General features: G+C 42.4%; 1 protein-coding gene across 5 annotated transcripts in view; it reads right to left on the reverse strand.

Annotated features, from left to right (window-relative positions):
- The window catches only part of samd4a (sterile alpha motif domain containing 4A), a 66,517-nt gene that overhangs the window by 17,961 nt on the left and 25,168 nt on the right, over nt 1–23,388 (reverse strand). For 2 of the 5 annotated variants that reach the window (XM_078173881.1, XM_078173884.1), the window contains exons 3-11: nt 15,133–15,729; nt 11,005–11,292; nt 9,110–9,208; nt 8,183–8,292; nt 6,423–6,509; nt 4,426–4,678; nt 4,249–4,334; nt 3,123–3,241; nt 1,866–2,073 (exon numbers count right to left, since the gene is read on the reverse strand). In XM_078173881.1, the coding sequence (XP_078030007.1) occupies nt 1,866–2,073; nt 3,123–3,241; nt 4,249–4,334; nt 4,426–4,678; nt 6,423–6,509; nt 8,183–8,292; nt 9,110–9,208; nt 11,005–11,292; nt 15,133–15,729 (1,847 nt within the window). The remainder of the gene's footprint in view (nt 1–1,865; nt 2,074–3,122; nt 3,242–4,248; nt 4,335–4,425; nt 4,679–6,422; nt 6,510–8,182; nt 8,293–9,109; nt 9,209–11,004; nt 11,293–15,132; nt 15,730–23,388) is intronic. The other 3 variants (XM_078173885.1, XM_078173890.1, XM_033623867.2) reach the window with 3 other exon arrangements.

Genomic DNA, 23,388 nt, shown 5'->3' on the forward strand with positions numbered 1-23,388 from the left:
CACCCAGCTTCCGTCCTCAGCCACCAGCGTGTGAATGGGTAAACATGACTCATAGTGTAAAAAGCGCTTTAACCGGTCAAATGACTAGAAAGGCGCTATACAAGTGCAGGTCCAACACCTCAAGTAGGTGGGAAATCTAAAACCTTAGAGAACATAACAAAAGGGTAACCATTTTTCCCGTCTTTCTCAAAGACAATAGTATCTTTAATTTCAATTATATCTGGGACAATATACCATCCAACAAAAGCAATTATCGTGACAGGCCTATTGTTACACAGTTGTAATGTACCACGGACAACATAATAATATATCATTATTCGATGCACAAATTTCATGTTCAAAGATCCTCCTCCGTACATTCATTCCCTGCATCACTGCTTTCACACATTGCTGAAACTTTCACTGATCAAAGAGGAAAATGAAATATGCAAGCTTGAAAGAAGTTGGGTGAAAGATCAAGGCCGCAGCTTCTTCAACATTTTCTCTCCCCACGCTCCTGTCTGGATGTCTGGCCCACACCTAATGACAGTCTCAGACACTCACCACATGAATTCCTCCCTGTAACCTGCCTATTATACCCCCAACACCACTAACCCCCCACCAACCCGCCCCCCCCAACACCTCCCCTCGCAGCCCTTCAGTGCCACGGGCCAGGGAAAAACAGGAAATGCCTGTGCACTGTTCTCACTGCCTCTCTCACTCTCATACACACTCATATAAACTCTCTCGTTGCCCCTCCTCCTCCAACACCACAGCTACCTCTCCCAAACTATGACTCATATATTTCCCTCCCACCCTCCTCCTTCTTCTTTCTCTCTCTCTACACATCCACACTACAGTCCCACACAAGAAGGTCCAGCGTGAGGAGGAGGAACTGAGGTATTTCCTCCCATTGTAAGGGATGAGAGAGAGAGAGAGAGAAGGAGAGAGGTTTCCAATGAACTGGGTCAGCCCAGACCAAAGTGTGCCAGGATGGGCCTGCAACAGCTCCACAGCTCCTCCTGTTTCAGTGTTCGGCACTGACGCAGGGCCTCTGGTATGTGGGGTGACCTGCCTACGAGTTCCATCCACCTCACTTCATTCGCCAAACACCACCGCTGCTCCTCATCCTCACCCCACATTTTTTTTGTCATGGAATAAAAAGTCTATTTCAGGCAGGATACGTGCTGAAGAAGGAATTCTGCTGCCCAGGTCATTGTAAACATCCTGGAATGTATTATTACGCATTTCAAAATCTTCCTCTGTGCAGTCACGAACACCACTGCCATTCAGCATTCCAGTCACTTCACACACCATGATACCATTAGCTCAGCTCTCATTTTTAATAAGAGAATTTTAATTAACAGGCCTTTTAGGAAATAATCTGAACTATCCAGCCTCATCTCATGTCTTTGACCACATCTACTGATACTAGATTAAGTAATAACACTAAATATAAAACTGATGGAGCATATTAATTAGGTTTGAAAATCTCTCAAGATGACCGCTACTCCTCCCACAGTCCAAAGATATGCAGGCTAAGTGAATTGGTGACTCTAAAATGTCCGTAGGTGTGAATGTGAGCGTGAATGTTCTCTGTTTGTCAGCCCTGCGATAGTCTTGCGACCTGTCCAGGGTGAACCCCGCCTCTCGCTCAATGTCAGCTGGGATAGGTTCCAGCCCCCCTGCGACCCCCAACAGGATAAGTGGTTACAAAAAATGAATACATTAATGTATAGTAAAGAAAAACTACTAAATAGGAACACTCTCTGGACACTGAAAGGCTCATCATACCTCTCTCCATACTGTCCACCCTGTAATCTAACTCCCTGTTCTCCCTGCTGGTTTACGCTCACCTCTCCTGTCTGGTTGCTGGTTTCACTCACCTGTCTCCCCTGCTTGGGACCGGTGGGTGTGCTGCTGGAGCTGCGAGGTGTGGGTCCCAGCAGCCCCCCGCTGCCCAGCAGGCCCAGCCTGGCACCTGGCAAGCTCCTGGAGGGCATCTGAAACTGGCGAAGGCTCCTCCTGGCCGACACGCCCCCCGTGCCCCCAACACAGCCAGCGGTGGGGAGAGAGTTGGACTGGCCGAAGCGGCTGCAACAGGACGAGACAAAAAGTAAGATACAGGAAAGCACAGGCAGATGATGACAGGTGTTGAAATTGTATTAATAAAAGAGCAGTTAAGCATTCACCAAGGTTCACAGTAAGGTAAATAGGAGCAAGATAAGTTAAATATATACTCAAATCTTTATTAAAAAAGAAGAAAACAAAGTCAGACATTTTAATAACAAGCAGTGGACATTTTTTTTGCACAACGCCCATCACCACTGCAATTTTTCCTCTGGTTTGGTGAAGCTGTGGTGTTCGGGAGGGGAATGATAATTGTCCTGAACAAAGCTGAACTTGCAGTAATGATTAAAAAAAAAAAAAAAAAAAAAAACCTTTTCAATTTTTAATCCATTTAAGATTAAATTATCATATTCATTTGAATTTTATCTTTACTTTAGCAAAATCTGCCCACTGACTAAAAAACTACTGAATAAATCTTTCTCTAATTTACTTCCATAGAAGCAGAATGAGAGTAGAACTGACACTCCCATTCAAATTAATGTAGCAGGATGATCAAAGCAACGGCTATTTTTTATGTGTACCATTTCAATTGCAACTGTTGTCGCAGGCTAACTTCCATTTAAACTTCCGTATGAACAAACTGACCCCAACCGTAAACTCACCGAGGTGAGGTTTTGCAGTAGTGACCAAACGAACAGTGGAGTAGAAACATTACATTTTCAAACAAGCGATCTGTTACTTTTAAAATATTACAGCGAGTGTTATTTAGCTGGATGTTTAGTTAACATTAATTGCATATGTGTTGAAATACGATGCAACGTTACCTTTGTCTATGTTTAACCTTTTATAATTGTATACATGTCAAGAGGAAGCAGTGAACTTTATTAAAATTTCAATTATATTCTAACCTTTTCTAACATTTCCCACTCATTTCATCATTTAAAGCCAGAAATCTGTGTCTTTTCTGATTGAGATTTTCTGCTTCTTTTATTAAAGTGACTTTGATTAATAGTGTTTTCATCACAGGCAGTGAAACCCAGGAAATGAAAGCCACCGCATGTCTGTACGTTTACCTCCTCTGCGGCCGGTACCCTGCAATGTCAAGGAGGGTTTTCCTCGGAATGGACCGGAACAGCCTCTGGACCTGTTGTTTCCATGACAACAGCCTCTTCTTCTGTGTCTCAGTGAAGGACTGACAGGGAGGGGGGAGGGGAGAACAGAGAGTACGAATCGTGGATGAAATGAAGCACGGCGAAGGATTTTCAGGTACATTGTGTCGCAAAAAATGACCCAAAGTCTGCTTCACATGGGAGTAAATCTAAAACCTGGTACTGCACGAAGTCTACAATATCACAATGAAACAGACAGGCACAGAGTGGTCTGGGTGAGAGCATTTTTAAAGATATTTTTTTGGGCATTTTTGCCTTTATAGATAGGACAGTTAAGCATGAAGGGCGGAGAGAGAGAGGGGTAATGACATGCAGCAAAGGGCCACAGGCTAGAGTCGAACCCGGGCCGCTGCGGCAACAGCCTTGTACATGGGGCGCCTGCTCTATCCACTAAGCCACCGACACCCTGAGCATTCCTCTTTTAACTAGCAGAACTCATCTATGATCTGTGGTATTTCATTTTACTGACACACAACTCAAATTATTGAGTTGATGAATTCTGTCTAAATTTCAATTCTGTGAAAGTTTCTGCAGGGGGCTGAAATGTTAATAATTCAGCTGAAGAAAATTAAGATATTTTGCATATCACTACCCGGGAGGCAGTTCCACGTATGTACATATTTGCTGTATTTAGAATAGACCTATTACATGTTTACCAAATATTACGTGCCGAATCACGGATGCATTAGTGATTATTAGTAGAAAAGCTCTCTTAGGATTTTTTTAAAAAATTAATTAAACTTAAATACATATTATTTGACCATCATTTTGTGCATAGTCATTTCAGGAAGAAGTCAAAACTTAGAACACTGAAAAACATAACTTTGATAATAGGCTATTTACATACAGACATGTTGGCTATTTGAAATTTAAATTCTCACTGACTGATATCACGTCTAAACCTCCTGTACTGTCTGTTCATAGTATATTTGTGCTGTGTGTATTTGTTGTGTTTTTCTATGTTTTTGATTTTTCATTTTGATAAAAAAGTGTGTGGACTACATAAGTGTATTCCAGAGGGAGTGGGTACCTCATGGATAAGGCACTTGTCGATGAGTTGTAGGTAGGAGCTGATGTTGTCCTCGTCTGACCTCGACACCAGTAGCTGGGTACAAACTGAGGAGGAGGCAGAGATGGAAAATAAAACATTAAAACCAAACCCTCCCACAGTCCATGAAAATAATGAGTGCTGGTGCACGCAGCTCACCTTTGCCCATGACACGTGTGAACTGGCCAGGTAGATCCCCCTCGGCGATGACGCTTGCGCCTGACTCAGCCTCCCCTCCGCCTCCGCCAACCCCAGTCAGGTGGGAGCCTGGTGCTGCGCTCTTGCCCTCGTGGCTCAGCAGGGGGCGCTGCAGGGAGGCCTCCTCGCCACCATTGAAAGCTTTGATAGGCGTCATGATCATCTGGTGGAGCTCCTGCAGCGGGGCGCGCAGATTACTGCCCTCCAACACATCCTAGTGGTGGTAAATGACAGCAGAGAAGAGAAGGGAGGGTGTGGGGAGGAGCAGATGATATGACTCAGTAGAATAATAAGGACTTCTATCCGAGTGACAGATCTGGTGTGGCATTTACAATAAAGACGTCAAGAATAAGGCCAAATCCCAACACAACCCTTACCCCTACCACTTAACACTCAGCCCTCTGTTCACATTTACAGGGGTCAGGTGCTGATTCTTGTTGGGACAGTGGGGTAGAGTGAAGTGTTAGGGCTACTTGGCCCTCCAAAGTGAAGCTTTTAAGAGGCACACACCAAAACAAGTGTTATGAGAAATCATGGGCAAGACAGCTGGATGAGCAACAAAAGAAACCCACAAAAACCATTAATGACGGTTAAAAAATTACAGTAACCAGAGTATTATCTTAGTTTAATGTAGTTTCAATGTATTATGGTCCTTTTCTTAACAACAAACATAACAAAAGAAATCGCTAGTATGCCAATGCTTCGGTAGCTAACAAGCTAGCTAGCTAACGTTACAATGTCATGGCAGATTTGTGCATGACAGTCACAAATTTTTTTGTCATATAGCCCCCCTTACTACCTAACGTTAAACCACAGAGCACCACTAGTGGCCTGGTAAGGAAGCAGTGTTCTTTTCTTCTTTTTTTTTTAATGACTAGTTTGAGCTATGCTAGCATGAAACTTAAGTTGGACAAATCCAGACATCCCAACAACTGTAAAGTGCTGCCTACAGCCCACATGAGAAGTCACCACAGCAGAAGACAGCAAATTCACAATGTCCGAACACTTGTCGTGTCTGTTTATCTAAATGCTAGCATTGATGACTACCAGTAACATACCAGGATCTTGAAGGGTTGTCCCATCTCATAGTGGGAGATTTCAACCACTACCCCTTGTAACTCTGTTCTGAGGGGCAAGATGGCAATTGAAAACAAGGGGTAGGGGAAAAAACATAAGAAACGGGTTTGGGGCTAAGTATTGCAGCTTCATCTATCATCGTATTGCACCTCCCTGACACAAATTTTAACATAATCATACAATAAATTTATGTTACTTTCAATGAACATGCTGAATATAAAGACAGAGACAGACACACAGACCAACAGAGGAGACGGATCCCTGACCACACTGCCATGTGATAGAGCAGAGAATAAAGTAAAACCAAAAATACATACATGCGGTTTTCCTTCAGTACTTGTGTCCACATGCACCATATCAGCCTCCCAGCAGTCCTCTACACGAGTCTGTGTAAACCCAAAATACCAAGCAACAGGTGTCTTGTTTCCCCAGCCCTACCAATACAGCGGTAACAAATTTTTAAATGAAGCGTTGGTGAAAAGGTTAAGCCTGAATTTAGCCGGCCCAAGAAGTCCCTCCTGCGGTGTGCCCTTGAGTGCCATTGTCTTGCTTTGAAGGCTGAATGGAGGGGCGAGAGGCAGAAGGGGGGCGGATGAGTTTAAATTCGGAGCCCAAAACTCTCCTTCCTGGATTAGGTGTTCCCTTAGCTGCCATCTCAGATACATAATACCCACTGAGAATGGCCACCCTTCTCACTCTCTCTCTCTCACAAACACACAGGAAGCGAGGTGGAGATGTGGTGGTTAAGGTTACAAGCTCAATCATCGATAACAAATAAATTAACAAAATTTCTGAATTCAAATAATTTCAGGTAGGACTAAAATCTTTGTGAGATTTTTTAAGAGGAGAAAAAGAATAGGACATGGTGTATAGTCACTGACCTTTTCCAAGCTGCGCAGTAGGTTCTGCCTCTCTTTGAGCTTCAGGATGCTGATAACGATCTTGTGTCGTGCTCCTTTAGTGACCTTCTGTTGGGAAAGAATTTTGTGTCAAACAGCTGATACATATTCCTTGAGATAAAGAGATGTGCAGTGTAAAACCAGAATGTGAATGCTCTTTCAAAGGGTCTGCTAGTTTCCTCAATAGTGAGGTTTTTCTGGAAAATTCACAGCAGCCAGTGAAGCTTGGAGAAAAATGACTTATCTCATCTTTGGTTGGGACAGCAGAAACGGTTAAAACTGATTCCAGCTGATTAATTTTAGGTGATACAACTTCTTACATGTCCCATGAAAAACTGATACTGCCAATCTAGATATTTCCAGGTCAAGCCAACAGCAGTAAACTGAATCCATTGTCACACAGGACATCTCTCACTCTGTTGAAGCTCAGCACGTTTCACTGTAGCTGTGCATTATGTTGGGTTCAAATAGAAGAAGTCAGCAGCACCTGGAGGAAGTATACGGCTTCCCGGTGAGCTGTGTTAATTTTAGCTGCATCCTCTTTCAGAATAAACTCCTCTATGTCTTTAAGTACAAGCAAAACAATCGCTCCATTAGTCTTGTACCATTTATTAAAGTATTATGAACCTATCAACTTGACCTGGCTAAAGCTAGTTACAGGAACACATCTGTTTTCTGAACTACGATTGATTATAACTTTTTATCTAATACTAGTTTCTGCCACTTGTGTACTAGACCTGCACCCTGAAATGCAGTCTTTTGAAGTACTGCCTTGCATAAAAATGTCAGTGTCTGAAATGGTGCATTACAATAAGGTTTGTATGCGTTTGATAATGTTGACTCAGAACGGCAGTTGAATCCGATTTGGCTGTTTAATACAAATATTTGCCTATTTGTTCCTCTTTTTTCCCATATAGCCCGCTTCAAAATTGACAACATAAATATTATAAATGGGTCCCTGTGTATTTCCTGTTGGAATTAATGTTAATGCAGTCATTGACAAGAAGTAAAGAGGGACCTGAGTTGTTGCCCTAGCCACAGAATTGTGAATGAATGAAGAGTTTGAATGGGTTTTGGTCGGATGTTCTGGTTAACTGCGATGTTCATGCAATACCGTAAACAAGCCAAGGTCGCACTCTGAGCTAATGCATGCTAACTATGCTAACGATGGATCGGAATCGTGCAACATTTTTTGCCAACAGTAGATATCAAACAAAAGCCAGAGACTATATTGAAAAAAGTGACTGTGTTCTGTAAATTAACCACTTCTAAGCAGTTATCTCGGAGCCTCGGCAAAGCCTCTGTTCCTCGGGGCAGCTGCCCACGTCTCACTCAGACTTACTGGGTCTGAGTCCACAGCTGCCTGTACCAGAGAGCAGCATGAAAGTGAGGTGCGCTCGCTCTGCAGCTAGATGTGGAGATCAAAACGTCCCCAGAAGTACGCTGAACACTGACTGGCGCAATAACAAAACAAAACCAAAAAATCCCGACTGCCCAACTTGAAGAACCTCAGTCGACTGAGGTCTCTAACTGATGATTCAAATCTTCGACTTTCAGGGGGACAGCCCTTACTGACTCAATTGACTTAGTCACACAACTTGTAACAGTGTGTAGAACGAAAGTACACTGCCACAACTTCTTCTTATAAAGTTCTTGGTCCTCCAACAAATTAAACTGAAATGAACTCTGTCCGTCTGTGTGTGTGTGTGTGTGTGTGTGTGTGTGTGTGTGTGTGTATAAACCTGTGCCTCTAGCTGCTCTTCAGTCAGTGACATCATCTCATCGTAGGTCATGGTGGAAAAAAGAGCGGCGTATTTATGGAGACGGAGACTCTTGAGCCACGCAGGAACATCTGTGAGGCAGAAGACAGTTATTTTAATAATAACTCCTTTGGGCAGCTTTAATTCCTACATTATCACTGCTGCAGCCAACATAGAACCTACACAGTTTTTCTTTGTTGTCAATAAAAATTGATCATACATAGGAAATAAAAATAAATACATATTGCATAAAAAAAATCATCTGCAAAAGAGAATAGTGCTGAAATACATTTTTGGATATCAACCTTAACATCATTCCAGATTAAATCAATGTATACAAACATACATTGGTCCCTCAATATATCCTTACATACTGACTGGACCAAATATATAATACCATAGTAAAATATTTTGAAAGTATTCATCATAGATAAAAAATAAAAAGATATATTTTTGACAAATTAGTGTTGTGTTCACATGGTCTACATGTTGGAAAATGTTGTTTTTGTAATGTATAAACTATCTGAGGCAAATGTGCATGTGTGTAATATAAATATGTGAGATTAAATCAAGCTAAAGTATGAGCATTAAGAAAGAAGTGCTGTTGGCAGAATGATCAACTGATTAAATTCTTACTGATCACATGTTTAATTAGACATGGCTTAGTAATGCTCAGCTTGTCCATGCTCATTCAAACCACTGAGAGTGTTTGCTAGCTGCTATTTGGTGAGACATCTTTGTCCTATTTTGCAGTTCAGAGTAAAGCTAGGTGCAGTCTCTTTTTTGCAACTTAGAAGACACTGAATAACCTCTGTGAATGTGCGTTTCTCCTTTGTTTGCTGTATTTACTCATGTTTATGGTATGTTTCTTTTGTTAATCTGCTGCACTATATTCATCTAACGACTCACTTTGACATCTTTGCCGAAGGTCTGACAGCAAACACGGACTTTTATGACTGTGCACCCAGGGACTGGTCTGTCCATCCCACTGTACAAGCAGACCTCCACCTTCCAGTAAAGTAATACAGACTGAGTGTTTGATCACAATTACACCACTGTTTGATTTCAATGAATAATAGATCTTTTCATATAGTTTAAGACCAAATCTGTGATGGATTAAACAAAATATCTAGCCATAGGAGTCCACAAACCCCAACATTAAATCTTAAGAAGTCAGTGCTCTGTAAACCTTATTCCACCTCCTGACACTTGACACCCAGCGCAGAGTCTTCTCTGGCAGTAACAGATAACTGGAATATTCCGTCAATATTTTCCTCTAAAGTAAAAATGACAAATGATAGCTCGTTCTCTTGAACTTGTCGGTGAAGAATGTTAGTTTTGCCTTCCTGTTTAGCTACATGACAACATGAAAAATCTTTCTGAAAGGTAAGACAGAGGCTGCTTGAAGGCTTCAGCTCCAGAGGAGAGAGTGATAGCCTCAGAGTAAGGTCACAGAGGTTAGCAGTTCTGGCCTCTGCTTCCCCTGACAAACTGCTCTGACTGGATAAACAACTTGCCAGAGCCTCTAGGTGAATGCATGTAAAGCAAGGTTCACACTACACCACTTTCAGAGTCGTCAGATTGCTGTACTGCTCACACCACACAACTTGCTCTCTTGTAATCAAGAGTCTCAAAGTCATTTTGGTTTTCATTTTACATGACTGACCAGTGACTCTCCGAAATCTTTCACTGGGAGGAATCCCCAATGAGTGTGTCATGTGAAGCACGAGTCAGCCCCGTAGGTGCTTACTAGGAGATATCACAGGTTCAGGCAGGCGGGTCAAAAAGTGACAATGCAGCGTTCTGAGTAAGTTATTAATAACTTACAGACACACTGCATGCAACAGTCCACCTTCCATCTTCTCTTCCCATCTCTCTGTCATTCTATCTCTTCCTCTCAAACACACAAATGCACACACACACATCTTGTAGAGCACCACAATGCTCAGTCCTTGTCTCTTTCCTCAACCTGTGTCTTGCACTCACATTGGCTGTCCAAAGGCTCAGTCATTTAGCCTGCTAGATATCTGGGGAGCATCTGTGTGATGCATCAGCAAGCCTCTCAGCTCACTTCTTTGAACAGTTCACACATAGCGCTCGAGTGCCGACGTGCAAGCGCCGAGCCAACTCCACTTTGCCTCTGATCTGAGGATTTTGTTGGGGAGCTCCAAAAGCTGTCTGCAGGTGAAAAATCAGGGCCAAAGTGAAGCTTACATCAATGTAGTGAGTTTTTCATTCACCCTGAATCACCCAGAACATCATCAAGCATTACAACGCAGTCTATTCAATAATATCAACACAGTTTGATGCTCCATTTTTAAATATTCACAACAAATGATGTTAATATTTGTTCCCTGTAGCCTGATCCCCTGCTCTCCAGACCACACTGCACTGCAATGTCTGCCTCTATCTAGGTCAGAACATGGTATCTGCAGGTTTTAGAAAGCCAAGTAATTTAAATGGCCCATAAAACAGTTTAAAATAAGATCTATCAACTCTGCATTTATGGATTTAAACACATTTTTTACATCAACTAGAGGTGATATTTTTTATGTTGGAATGACTTCTACAAACATTACACAATTGTTGAATTAACTGTAATAACTTGATATAATTATCAGAAAATAAGACAAGGAAATAAACCACCTGTGGCCTCTACTTTGAGATAGTAGCTGCATGTTGCTCTTTATTGGTGTTTCTTTTCAAGGAAAAGTAGCGACAGTATGTCTGGCCAAAAAGGTGTGTTAAAATGTAGTGACACTGCAACTAAGTCCGTGGCATTCCACGTACGTGGTCATACTCACCCCTCATGCCACTGCCCTCATCATGGAAGGAACTGCGATGCAGACCTGACCCTCCTCCTAAACCAGCCTCCTCCAGATGCTCGCTGCCTCCACTGCCTGAGGAGGCGATGCTGCTCTGGGGTGAGAGCGGTGCGTGGTCTGGGGCTGGGCCTCGAGCGGTCCGAAGGTCCTCCTGGGACAGCCAGACATGGCCCAGAGGCTGGTTGCTGGGGCCACTCATGGGAGGCGTGAGGGACACAGAGCGCTTCAGGGGACTGTGCTGCTGGCTGCCACCTCCACTCGTCAGGACTGAGAGACGACAGCAAGAGCAGTCAGGTAGGTGCAGACTTTTAGAGCTTAGTGATGACTGCAATAAATCATTCTGGAAAATACTGCTGTTCACTCAATCCTTTGTTTTAAACACTGAACACATGAACTCATTTAGCTGTTTCTCCACACATTATCAAAAAACATGTTTACTGCTTTGCAAAAGGTGACTGCACAATCTCTGATCTGCGGCTAACATTACATTTCAACAGCTATACTTGTAAAAGTAGCTCAGATGTGAAATTAAAGCGCAGTATTTGTTTGTGATTTAACCAGAGACAGCTGGAGGGAGGAGGCTGCATCTGCCAGGCAGTGAACCCACAAAACTCTCCTGATATCTAGTTTGTTTGTGACTGCTGACATCCAGATTTTAATAATCTCCATCTCTAAAATGCATTTAGATATTCTTAAATCCATGTGTACTGCAAAATGTCTGCTCAACAGTCAGTCAATTTATCGAGTTTAACATGCGCTGCTAAACGAAACAGCCATATTAACTCACACACACTTGGTCTGGATCTAAATTCTCTCCTTAAGTTGCTTGTTGGTTTTAAGACTCAAACTTGACGCTACAAGCGAAATAACATCCCCCAAGTAAGGTAGAACTATCATTGATGTTTCCTGTACCTACAGCAATGAAATGATTCCATTCCCAAGACATCTGTCTGAATGATAAACCTTTCTTCTTTCTTCTTCTCTGACCTATTTTCTAAATTAATAATTGAATCCTGTGCACTTCAGGATGGATTCATGATGGAGGCTTATGATGGAGGTAACTGTTATTACTGAGATCCTAACATTGTAACCCCAGTAACAGCAGCTCTAACATCTCTGAGTTTTCCTGCCGAAGGAAGTAAACAGAATGAAAAGGTAGAGAGCCAGAGAGCTTTTTGTGTCGCCGCTCTGACGGGGTAAGCTGCCACCAATACTCCAGGCTCTCTCCTCCTCCTCCTATATGCGGTCCTCTTACTGTTGGCGCTATGTATAGGACTTCATGGGCCCTGTTTAAAATAGGTGCCCAGCTAACATTACAAGTTCCAGTCCCTAAATATTAGCCATTTTCCCTAAATACAGTCTCCCACAAAGGCTGCCTTACAAGGGAAAGGATGGGTGGTATGTGCTGCTGTGGCTTGGACTACGGCTGAGAGTATGGGTGGGGGGTCAACAGGATGTGGTGTCAGTGGCACACAGGTTGATGTGGCTGGACAATTATACTCCTGTAATCACCATCATGACCCGATGAACAGTGTTTAGGGAGGGGGGTGTTGGAGACTTGGTGGCTGAATCTGAGTAAAAAAATTTATGTGCTTTAAATTTGCATACCACTGAATATCCACACGTCAATTCTACTGTAATCAACATTTCATTAGTTGAGAAGAGCATCTGCTCATCGTGTCCACCAATCAGGTGCTGGCAGCTGGGGTAACTCTAGTTTATCAGTTGTGAAATCCTGAGGTCTTTTGTGTGGGACTGAAGCTGCTGGCAGTCAAAAATACAAGAGGATCTTTCTTGGAGCAGTGAGCAGGGCTTTAAATGTGTCTTTATTTATAAACCCTCAGCTGTTTCTTTCATCTCCCAGAAAAAAAAAAACACAGAGCCCTTGCATTCTTGTCTGGAAATATCCTGCTCTGACCATAGTTATGTTCAATTTCAACAGCCCTGCCCTCTGTGTGTGTTGTCTTCCACCTCACACAGCCTCTGTAGTTGCTGTGTGGGTTGTTCAGAGTGTATTTACTGTGTTCAGGGTGTATTTAGTGAGTTTGGTAGGTTTGGAGTGCACTTTGTGTCTTTAGATTATCTTTAATGGAGTTATAATGAAACTGGCATTTGAACTGAATTTAAAGATGCATTGTATTCGTTGTTGTGCTGCCAAATGCTATACAGATGTTTTTTGTGCTAAGTGTAATTTCTTAATATCCAATCAAGCACAGCTGATGCTAAAGTAAATTCATACAATCTCAACTTCAACAGAGAGGCTTAGAGACCCTAGTCTGGGCGCGGGTGATCAGGTGGCCACCCCAGACAGAGAGGTTATCATCAGGCCAGCCCAGAGTAGGTGGCTATAATCACTGAGGTGTTCTCAGATGGCGTAGTGGTTTTGACCACCTTGACTTTAGAAGTACAAAAGTCAGTCTGAAGTTAAAAAGCCCATCTCACATCTGAAAAGATAAGGTAATCAAAGGAAATAAAAGTGAGTCGAATAAATGAATTGTGAAAGGGTTCGTGCCCTTGAATCCAAGGTTTTCAAAAGATAGTGTCAGGTGTGTGTAGCCAAAAGTTAAAGCCCTGCTTCACAGAAAAAATGTCTGCACACTGACAACAAAATGATTGACAAGGAGTCAGTTTTTCTCCATGTGCAAAGGGTGACAGTGTGTGAAATAGTGCGACATGTTGGCAATTTTTCTGTGAAGTAGGGCAATCAAAGGAAATAAAGTTGCCATCTTATTCTAATGAATGAAAGGAGCATAATTATTGATGGATTACCTTAAACCTGTGACTAAGGAATCTAAACTGTGGGCAGATGTAAGCGCTAAGATGTTCTCTTATTTGAGGCATTTTTAACAGTCTCTCTTCTCTGTCAAACAAACAGAGTTTGTGTATGGAAAAGGTAAGGAGACAAACTAACCCACTTAGATTTTACTGTTGTTTTATGTCTCTTGTAATTAAATGATTCAGAGGATCCTCCAGTAAAAACCCACCTCTGTTTCCTGCAGCATTGATTCCATTTAACGAAGACAATGGAATAAAAACACATACAGGAAGAGGGAGTGTAACAGAGGAAACCTGGACAGAATACTTAACATTCTCAACGGTGAATCATTTAAAGTATTATTGTTTTTTCATTTTAGTTTAAATCCCTTCACATTATTTTTGAGAAGGTCAACCCCATTTTCATGTTAATAACTTGATAAGTATCAAAAAGGTTGTTTTCAGGGCGATTATACAAGTCAGTCAGATGATAAAATGTATGGAACAAACGGGTAAAAACCTCCCATGGCCAATGGGATGATTCGATTAAGTTTATAGCCCTTCTATCAATCTGTAGTCATGTATGTATGTATCAGTATGCACCTAAAAGTTATCCATATTCAAGCGCTCACATTAAGTCATTATAGAGTACTCGCAAAAAGAAAATGGCCCAAAATGAACACCCATAGGAAATGCGGGTAGGGGTTAGGGTTAGCCTACCTGTACACTGCACAGACTGCAAAGATAAGCTATAATACACAAGTCAAACTTTACACAGCTTGCACTACATATTTTTGTTTTGTGGCTGTCCAAACTTATCATTTTTGCTACATGGATCTGTACAGATATTCATAGGTAACAGTTCCATCACTGCGTCCCAACCGAAAAAATGCACCTTTCTCATATGTCAAACAAATACTGAAGTCCAAATCAAGTACTCGAGTCCTCATGGCCATCCCTAACTCCTTACCTATCCTCCAGGACGCCTGATGAAAACATGACATTTGTATGGATGAGAAAGAACACTGTAGTGGTGGTAAAAAGCAATAAAAATGCCATGATGGACCAGATTTGGAGATGCTGGTGCTCTTTTAATATTTAGATATTTTAAAAGACCACATTTTTTCATTATATGTGTATATTTTTATTATTTTATCACACTTTGAAAAGGTGTTAAGGTAAGTTAACCTGCGCTGTTACATTACATTATCAAGTGTTACACTGTGAGAGCACTGTGAGAAACAACCACGCACGCTGATTTTCTGTATGTGCGGACTCCTGTTAAAGCTCCACATGAATAGAAAGATGCTTAGTGCACTTGAAGGAACACAGGACAGAGGAGACTTCACTTACGAGTGTTACCGCTTCCACCAGTCCCGACCGTGTTGATGGTTGCCGGCACAGAGGATGATGGGTAGAGAAGGAGGTGCCCGTTCTCACAGCCCTGCTGCTGCTGATGCCAGCCTCCACCCAGCCCTGAATCCCTGGAGCTCTGCCACCCATTGAGGCGGTCGTCCGAGCCGTAGCGCTGGTGGTGATGCAAGGAGTAGAGATTGCCTGATGAAGAGGTGTTAGTGGAGGAGGAGGAACCTGATGAGGAGAGGGTGGATGGAGGTGTGGACTGGTGGTGGTGATGGTGCGGTCCAGAAGGAGGAGGCCTTTCCAGTGAGTCTCCCCGGGCAGCCGCCCTCTCCTCCAGGTGGTTCAGCCAAAGTGCGAGGGCAGAGCGGTCTTCCAGGGAGGTGGCGGGGTGGATGAGGGCGTATGACAGGAGCTGGCGCGACTCCTCCAGGTGACGGCCATGCTCGATGGTGTGAGCCAGGATGCGTGGCAGCAGGCGCATGTACTCGCCCTTGGCTTCGACGTTGCCGGGTTTGAGCAGTGGGAGATGGGTGAGGACAAGCGAGATGACCCGCTCCTTAGACTCGCCTTGCCACTGGCTGATCACCCCTGTAGGAGGAGGAAAAAAAAACAATAAGCAATCAAACCAAGGCACCATTTATTTCCAGAGTGCTTGAAAGAAATTATGCAGTGTATGCCTAGTAGGTGTATGAATTCAAATGTCAGTCCTGACAGACCTGACTGGACCAGTCACCAGAGTGATGGAGAGAACATCACGGCTTACATAATCTAAGTTTTCATCTTAACGATATCCAAGGTGGTAGCAAAACTGATAAATGAACAGATTAGTGACACATGTACGGTTAAAAAAAGAGGACACAGAAATGATGTCAGACCCGCTGCACTGTCATCTTTCTATTTTACTCTTTCTCTAAACAGCCAGCTCTGTAGGCTGCTGATAGTGGCTGTACAGCTCTATACATAACCTGGAGGTCATGGAGCTCTATTGTTGTCCGAGTCAGTGGGCTGTTAGGAGCCCATTCCAATCATCTTGGACTAGGTCTATAGATACCAACTGGTCAGGCCGACAGCTTTGGGCAGCCACACAAATAGAGGCAGGACGCAGGACGGCCTCACTTCCTGCTTGGGAGATGTGTCTGTGTGAATTTGACCGCCACAGTCATTCTTAACCTAGAAGGATCTCGTCTCTAAATCTGACATATGAGGTGAAACTAGAAAATACATCTGCTGGCCCTTCTGTCCAAAGATATCCCAATGTCACAGTCTACTTTGTGATGATGTACAGCTCTCTCTGCCCTGTCGAGTGGACAGCTGCAGCTCTGACCGGGCAGATGGACGACCACAGATCCCGAAGCCTTCCAAACAAGGTTCACATTCATGTCATCCCATGAAAGATGACCAGGACTGGAGGATTAAATAATTCAGGCTTGAGCCTACACACAGCATGGAACCAACACACATTTACGTATTCAATCCTACGACCTTCTACTGAGAGAAGGATGGGCAGCATGAGTGTGTTCACCTTGTTGCTGAATTTTAAAAAACAAAACAACACACAAAAAAAACAGAAGACAAAGCACAAAAGGATACTCCTAACTGTTTTTGTCCACTCATTTTAGGTTCATAGGCATTTTATGAAAATGAAAAGGGATTTTGTCATGTATGGGTCACGTCTACCAAGATGAGGCTGGACGAGACAGCAGCTTGTTTCAGCCCCCTTTTTTAAGAAGAGAAATCAGACCCATGTCAGGGAAAATGAATGGGTGACATCAAGGGGCAAGACTGAGTGAACTAGGCCAGGCAGTCCCAAAGTTCAGCAGACAGCCTTCACTAACTGGGAATCCCCACTGGACGCGAGATGTAAGTGAGATGTAAGCAGCACGTAAGCGTTGTGTCATCCAGTCTACGCTGACTCTGTCTTCCGTAAATGCGTCGCCCACCACAACAAACCTGACTGCTGTTCTGGGAAGTACAAACCACTAGCACTGAAGCATTGAAGAAAACAAAATGCAGGAACTTAATAGAGTTGTAGATAGGTTCACAAAATACTTAAAGTAGGAGTTTATGTGATCTTAACAGCTGTTTATGTAGTTTACACTTCACTAACAGCAACACAAATGGACTTTAAAAGTCTTGAAAAATGCTTCTATAAAACACATGCAGTGGGGATTAGCCGTAAGAGTGATATGGAGCACAAGGAGGTGGGGGAAGACTGAGGTAGAAACGGGTTTGAGAGGGAGGAGGAGAAAATAAACTGATGGATGGAGTGAGGTGTGTGAGGGGAGCCAGGAGTTACTCCCCTCTGCTCCAGGGATGATGTAATGCTTCATTCCTCTGAATGAGGCAAGCCTTGGTCCATCCGCGAACAGGAATTGTTCCATGATTAAAACTCACTTATTTCCAAATGACTGGAAACCATTATGATGTGACACAGAAACCCTGATAAATACTTGCTTACAGAAGCAGCGGTGCGCCGCCAGCTTTTAAACGTCACCATTTGAGTGTAAAATGTTTTCTACTTTTACACATTTGTTTGACTGTCTGAGATGAAAGTTTGTCTACTACCACAAGTTACACAGAGAGACCATATAAAGTCCTGACTAAACATCATTTGTCGTCACAGACTCAATAACCGACAGCAACTAAAATGTCTCAAACTAAATAGGGCAAAACTTGACATTACTACTTGTTTATTGTGCATTTGTTTGAAGTAAATCCCTAAAGCAGATGCGTGGCATATTGAAAGTATTTTATAATCAATAAAAAGCATTTTATGTATTAAAAGATTAAACATTCCATTAAAACTAAAAGCTGTAACACCATATCAAACACAATCTTCAATGTAGTTTAATATAAAGAAGTAAAGAAAACACAGTGATCAGAGGAGTTTTCTGTTTGACGGGGGCATGTATATGACTTGTTGTCCTTTCTTCGGTCTCTACATTTAGCAGGGCTCACAGGTGAATGGCAGGGTAAATACAAAAGTCCAGTCATCTCAGAAAGTCTCACTTCGTCCCTCCATACAGCTCCACAAACTCAAAGGTGACTGAATACAGAAAGTCAAAGCCTCACACTCTCCCATGAACTCCTATACCAGGTTGAAAATTCAGGCTAAGATACTTACAGACATCAATAATAATACTTATGTAAAATTCCCATTAGATGCGCCGATCATGAGGTAAAACCTGAACATTTTTTTGAGGTGACTTTATCAATAAAAGTTATGGGTTTTTAATCAGATTATTCTCAGTTAGCTTAGCTAACAATGATGCTCGAATGACTTATGTTATGATGTTGTGAGGTTCATCCCTTTACCAACTGATTTTATCTGCATGTTTGGGCTGTCAGAGCAAACTTTGGGTAACTTACTCGACCTGACTTCACCAGAGCTCAACAATGAGGAGAATAATTGCATCCACAGAGAAACATCATCGGAATAACTTGCGAATAACAGCCATTATTAGTGGCTAACTGGAGCTCTGACAGCCAGGTGAGCCATGGAGCCATCATCAGGCAGCTAACATGACAACAGCTCAATAGCTCATTAGATCTATCCTGCACTTCAAACCGGTAGTCTCTCAGTTTAAAACACACTGCACAGCAATGCAATAAACGAGTACAAACAATCAACTTTCAGTTGTTAAATTGCGTGGGAGCAGTTCCCCTCACAGCCGACAAACACACAGCATCTCTCACCGCTCAAAGAGGGGTCAGAGTTGTTGAACCAGCACAGGTCAAAGGTCAAATGCTAGGAGAAACACTGAGCTACCTATTACACAAATGGACCCAACCAGAGAGAGTGAGTAAGCAGTGAACCAACCTGAGACCAGGTAAATAAATCTTTAATAGTAAATTTATAATTAAGAGAAAATGCAACGAACTCACACCTGAAGAATCCATTAACATTCTTAATCAAAAAAGCCAAATCAAATTCGAAGTGGACAGGATGAGAACCCCCACCCCTTGTTTCTTTGTAGCTTCTGATTCAGAGTATCACAATGGACTTCACTGGAACCAGGAGTCTCTGTTTTACTTTCCCACACCCGCATCTCACCTGACAGAGGGGATGCAGAGGCTGAAAAATATTTGAGTGTGAAGTCAAAATTAAGCATGTGAGTGCCCCACACAATGTGACATGGTCAATATAAACAGTCTAATACAACAAACAATACAATTTAAAGTGAAAGAAAACCAGTGTCAGGTATTCAACGAGACAAAGGATGACAATTTTGTTCTTTCATGCCAGACAGAGAGGCAGGGGCATGCTGGGAACTGATGAATCACATCAGCATCATTGAGAAGAAACACCGAAAAAGAAAGCCTGACATACACAAACACTGAAACCTCAGACAGAGAGAATCATTTGTTCAAGGGCTGACACAGCATTTCCCTGCTGGTGAACTCTGTGCCACTCTGCCCAGGCACTGCCCTCTGACACCCTCTCTGGCACCAAGACAAGGGTGCTGCTTTCAACACAGCCGTGCCTCTCAGAGAGTAGAATTCTCCCTCTGTCAACCTTGCATCAAACCACCCACCATTCCTTGACAACCTGGACACTTTGTCCACACTGAAGAAGTATGAGAGAAACAGAAACCAAACAGATAGATATATATAATACAATATTAACTGAAATAATCATGATTATGATTTTTGCCACATGTGAGCAGCCCTACACTCCCTACAATAAACAATGTTATATGTTATCAAATGGACTGTATCTAAACCCGGCTTTTGCCATTTTCACATCGTAGTGCAGCAAGCATAAAAGCTTGCGTGTGGCATTTAACAAGCTGTTGTCTTCATCTACTCTCACTTGCAAATGTGAGGTGGCGTGTAGGGCAGTGTGTGTGCACGAGAAGCCCCCTGGGCCAGTTGTTTCTGACCTGGTTGGTTTTCTTTAATGGCAGTTTTAGCAATTTGAAAATTGTGCTCTATGACACTACAATCTTTGTTTGAATGCGATAAATCATTCGGCCCTACTGTGCAGGTCCTAATGTTTGGCAAACAGACAGACTAACCTCAGAGTCCTCAAACTCATTTTTGATACTCAGCTTTTTAAGACTATTAAGACATGTAAGCACACTTTGTCCAGCTGGGGAAACACATGACCCATTTGAACTGAAAACAAGACAAGGCCCTGTTTGAGAACTGACTAAGGGGTATGACTCATTTTCTCCTAAAATGTAAAACATCTTGCTCAGCAATATCTATCAATACATCACTGTCCACCTACGTGTACAACCACCGCTGGATGCAGCAAGTTCACTCTCGTTCACTGAAGATGGTTCAACCATATTCTGGGAAGCACTGACGAAAACTAAAGTACAAGTACACAAGTCAGTTCGAGGGAATGCAGGCACTTAGAAGAAAATTAACGCCCTTCTTCACAAAATATGACACCATAACATGACCATGTTACTGAAGATGAACACATCGCTGGAAAACCCAGAGTAATGCAACTGGTTCAACAAAATCAGCAATATATGTGGAAAAGCTGAGCTGTCCTTTACTGACATTTAAAAGACAGAGTTGGGTTTTAAAAGACTTAATAGTACTCACTCTATTTAAACTGGGCTTTTATCATGTAGGGTCAAAAAATATCACAATTGTATACGCAATGAAACTGATGGGAAAAAAAAGGTAAATAAAATGTCAAACAGAATTAAATTATTAAGTGGACAGTAGAAAATAAATATATATAAAAATACAGTTATAAAAATAAATAAATATATATGTTATGGAATAAATCACAGAACACTTAACCTTTGCCAATTGGCTCCAGTCCCTTCCCTGGATTTTATTTTTTACAGATATCTACTTATTGAATAGGATATTGGTTTGATTTGTTGGATAGATGTATGATTGCTTATTGAATTATTTTACTGTCTAATTGTTAAATAAATTTAGATTGATATATTAAAATTTCCTCAAGTTTCTAGATAGCTCCATTTTTAATAATAAAAGAGTGAAAGCGGATGAAAAGTTTACATTATCTACCAAAGACCTGGGGAGGAAATTAGAAGTGTAGTTTAGTAAGGCTGAATCCAAATGCCCGCACTTCATCGCACTTGTAGACTTGCGGACTTTGCAGGGGCGATCCTGGAGTGCTTAGGGCTGTCCAAATCCATAAATCATCTAGTCCACCAGGGGCCTGAAATCTGACTTTCTGCAGACTTCCACAGAGTCAGCTTGGGTGCAGGCTTAACTGATTTAATTGCCCACAATTCACCGCAATACGGGCATGACGTTGAAGTTTTTGTAGCCTATCAAAACTCTACTTGACTCATGTAGGCCAGAAGTAATATTCAACAACATCAAGATAGAGAGGTGATCAAAATGCACTGTATTACTGCAGCCTACTTTGTAGTTTGCGCAGTGTAATGCCAAATATATAGGCTAGAAAACTGTCCGAAACCAACAAAAGATCTTCTGATGTAACTTATAGGCCTACATGATTTTTTTAGTCATAGCCCAGTCCTTATATACGAACATCTCTGTAGCTAAATGTCTACAGTCTATATGTTATACAGACATTTATTTTGTTCACTCACAAAACAACCCTATAAATGAGATTTATATCTTATCTGCAGGGACAGATGAGCAGACGGGTAAAGCAGTCTCAAGGGCTGTCTGTTAGCGGCTTACGGGCTCAGCCCTCGCAGACTTTACATGATGATGGTGAACTCGACTGAAGTCTGTGAGGGCTCAGTCAGCAAGTCCAGAGGGTGGACGTTTGGATGCAGCCTGACAGTGGCTCTGTGGTCATCTTCCTTCTTTCACACGTTTTAATTCCAACACTCAAATAACGCTAAAAAACTAATAAAAATATCTATAATTAATATAAAGCCATTACATCTCCAAGCATATAAGTCCCTCTGGAAATAGGGAGCCAGGAGCCTCAGAGCAGCAGATGCTCATTGGGTTTAACTTTGACCCTGAGCTGGATACAGCGTGTCCTCGTCACATCAGACTGTGTGATCACAAGACACACGTGACAGTGGTGGAAACAATGTGATTGTTTTAGCTCATTTGTTACACATTGGTTATGTGCAAACACAAACCAATGGAGACGGACATGGACACACACATACACACACCCACACACACTTGTGGAGACTGTTGGTTAGACACATGATTCCTCTCGTTCTAAATATAGATAGGTCAACAGCACACAAAGCCACAACAAGGCAGCTAGCACAACAGATAAGACCATATTAGTGGTTAGCAAAGGGACACATTAACTCCCAATCACACTGACAGTGACACACCAGGTTTGTGTGCGTGCATGTGTGTGTGTGTGTATGTGTATGTTCGTGTGTGACAGAGAGAGAGGGAAGAGAGTGAAAGTATGTGAGCGAGACAGTGTGTATCTACACTTGACCTAAACTCACACCTAAAAAAATTCCATATCAGCCACTGTGAAGTTGCATAACCAGAAACCGTGTGTGTGTGTGGGTAGGTGGGTGTGTATTTTGGGAAGGAGATTACTAAATTTAAGTCTAGTGTTTTGAGCTTGAAATAAAGTTTAGATTACAGTTTGGTTAGAGTTAAGATGAAGCTACAGCTCAGGTGTGAGGACTGAATCTGGTCCATGGAAAGTCCTCACAAGTCTCAGTATGTGTGTGTCCTCTAAACCTCTGTGTTTCTGCTGTTAGCAAAACAAACATGAGACTGGCTCACTTTGTCCCACTGCCGGCAACTCGCTATAGCTTTTGTTGATTCAACACCACATCCGACACAGCGTGTTCCTTTTACCAACCGGAGGACGGCAATCCGAGTGAAAGCAAGGGAGAGCTAACCAACAATAAACAGAGCAGGGGGCTTAATTTAGGAAAACTATCTGCAAAGGAGGCTAATATGAGCTGGCTGGAAAACACCAAGAGAGATTGGGAGACATACCGGCAGGGGAGAAAAGGCTGGAGGAGATGGAGGGTGAATTAAATGTCTGTATGGAAGCTCCTAGAACAACACAGTTACACAACATAGACTTACATACAGTCCGTAAAACAAGACGTAATGGTTTAGGACAAAATCCCAGACTGTATGCGGAAAGAATTTGGAAAACATAGTTTAAACAACTTAAAAAAGAGGTTGTGGAAAGAGAAAAAAACGGGACAGGGTCCGGGGTGGGGGTTACTTGAGGAGAACAAAGTTAAGACAGACAGAGTAGTAGATGGGTGGAGTGAGGAGGAGGGGGTGGGAAAGGGTGGAAAGGAAAAGTTCCCGCTCCTGCTTTCCGAGTGGATT

This window comes from Epinephelus lanceolatus, chromosome 2 (assembly GCF_041903045.1).
Source record: "Epinephelus lanceolatus isolate andai-2023 chromosome 2, ASM4190304v1, whole genome shotgun sequence".
NCBI classification, from domain to species: Eukaryota; Metazoa; Chordata; class Actinopteri; order Perciformes; family Serranidae; genus Epinephelus; species Epinephelus lanceolatus.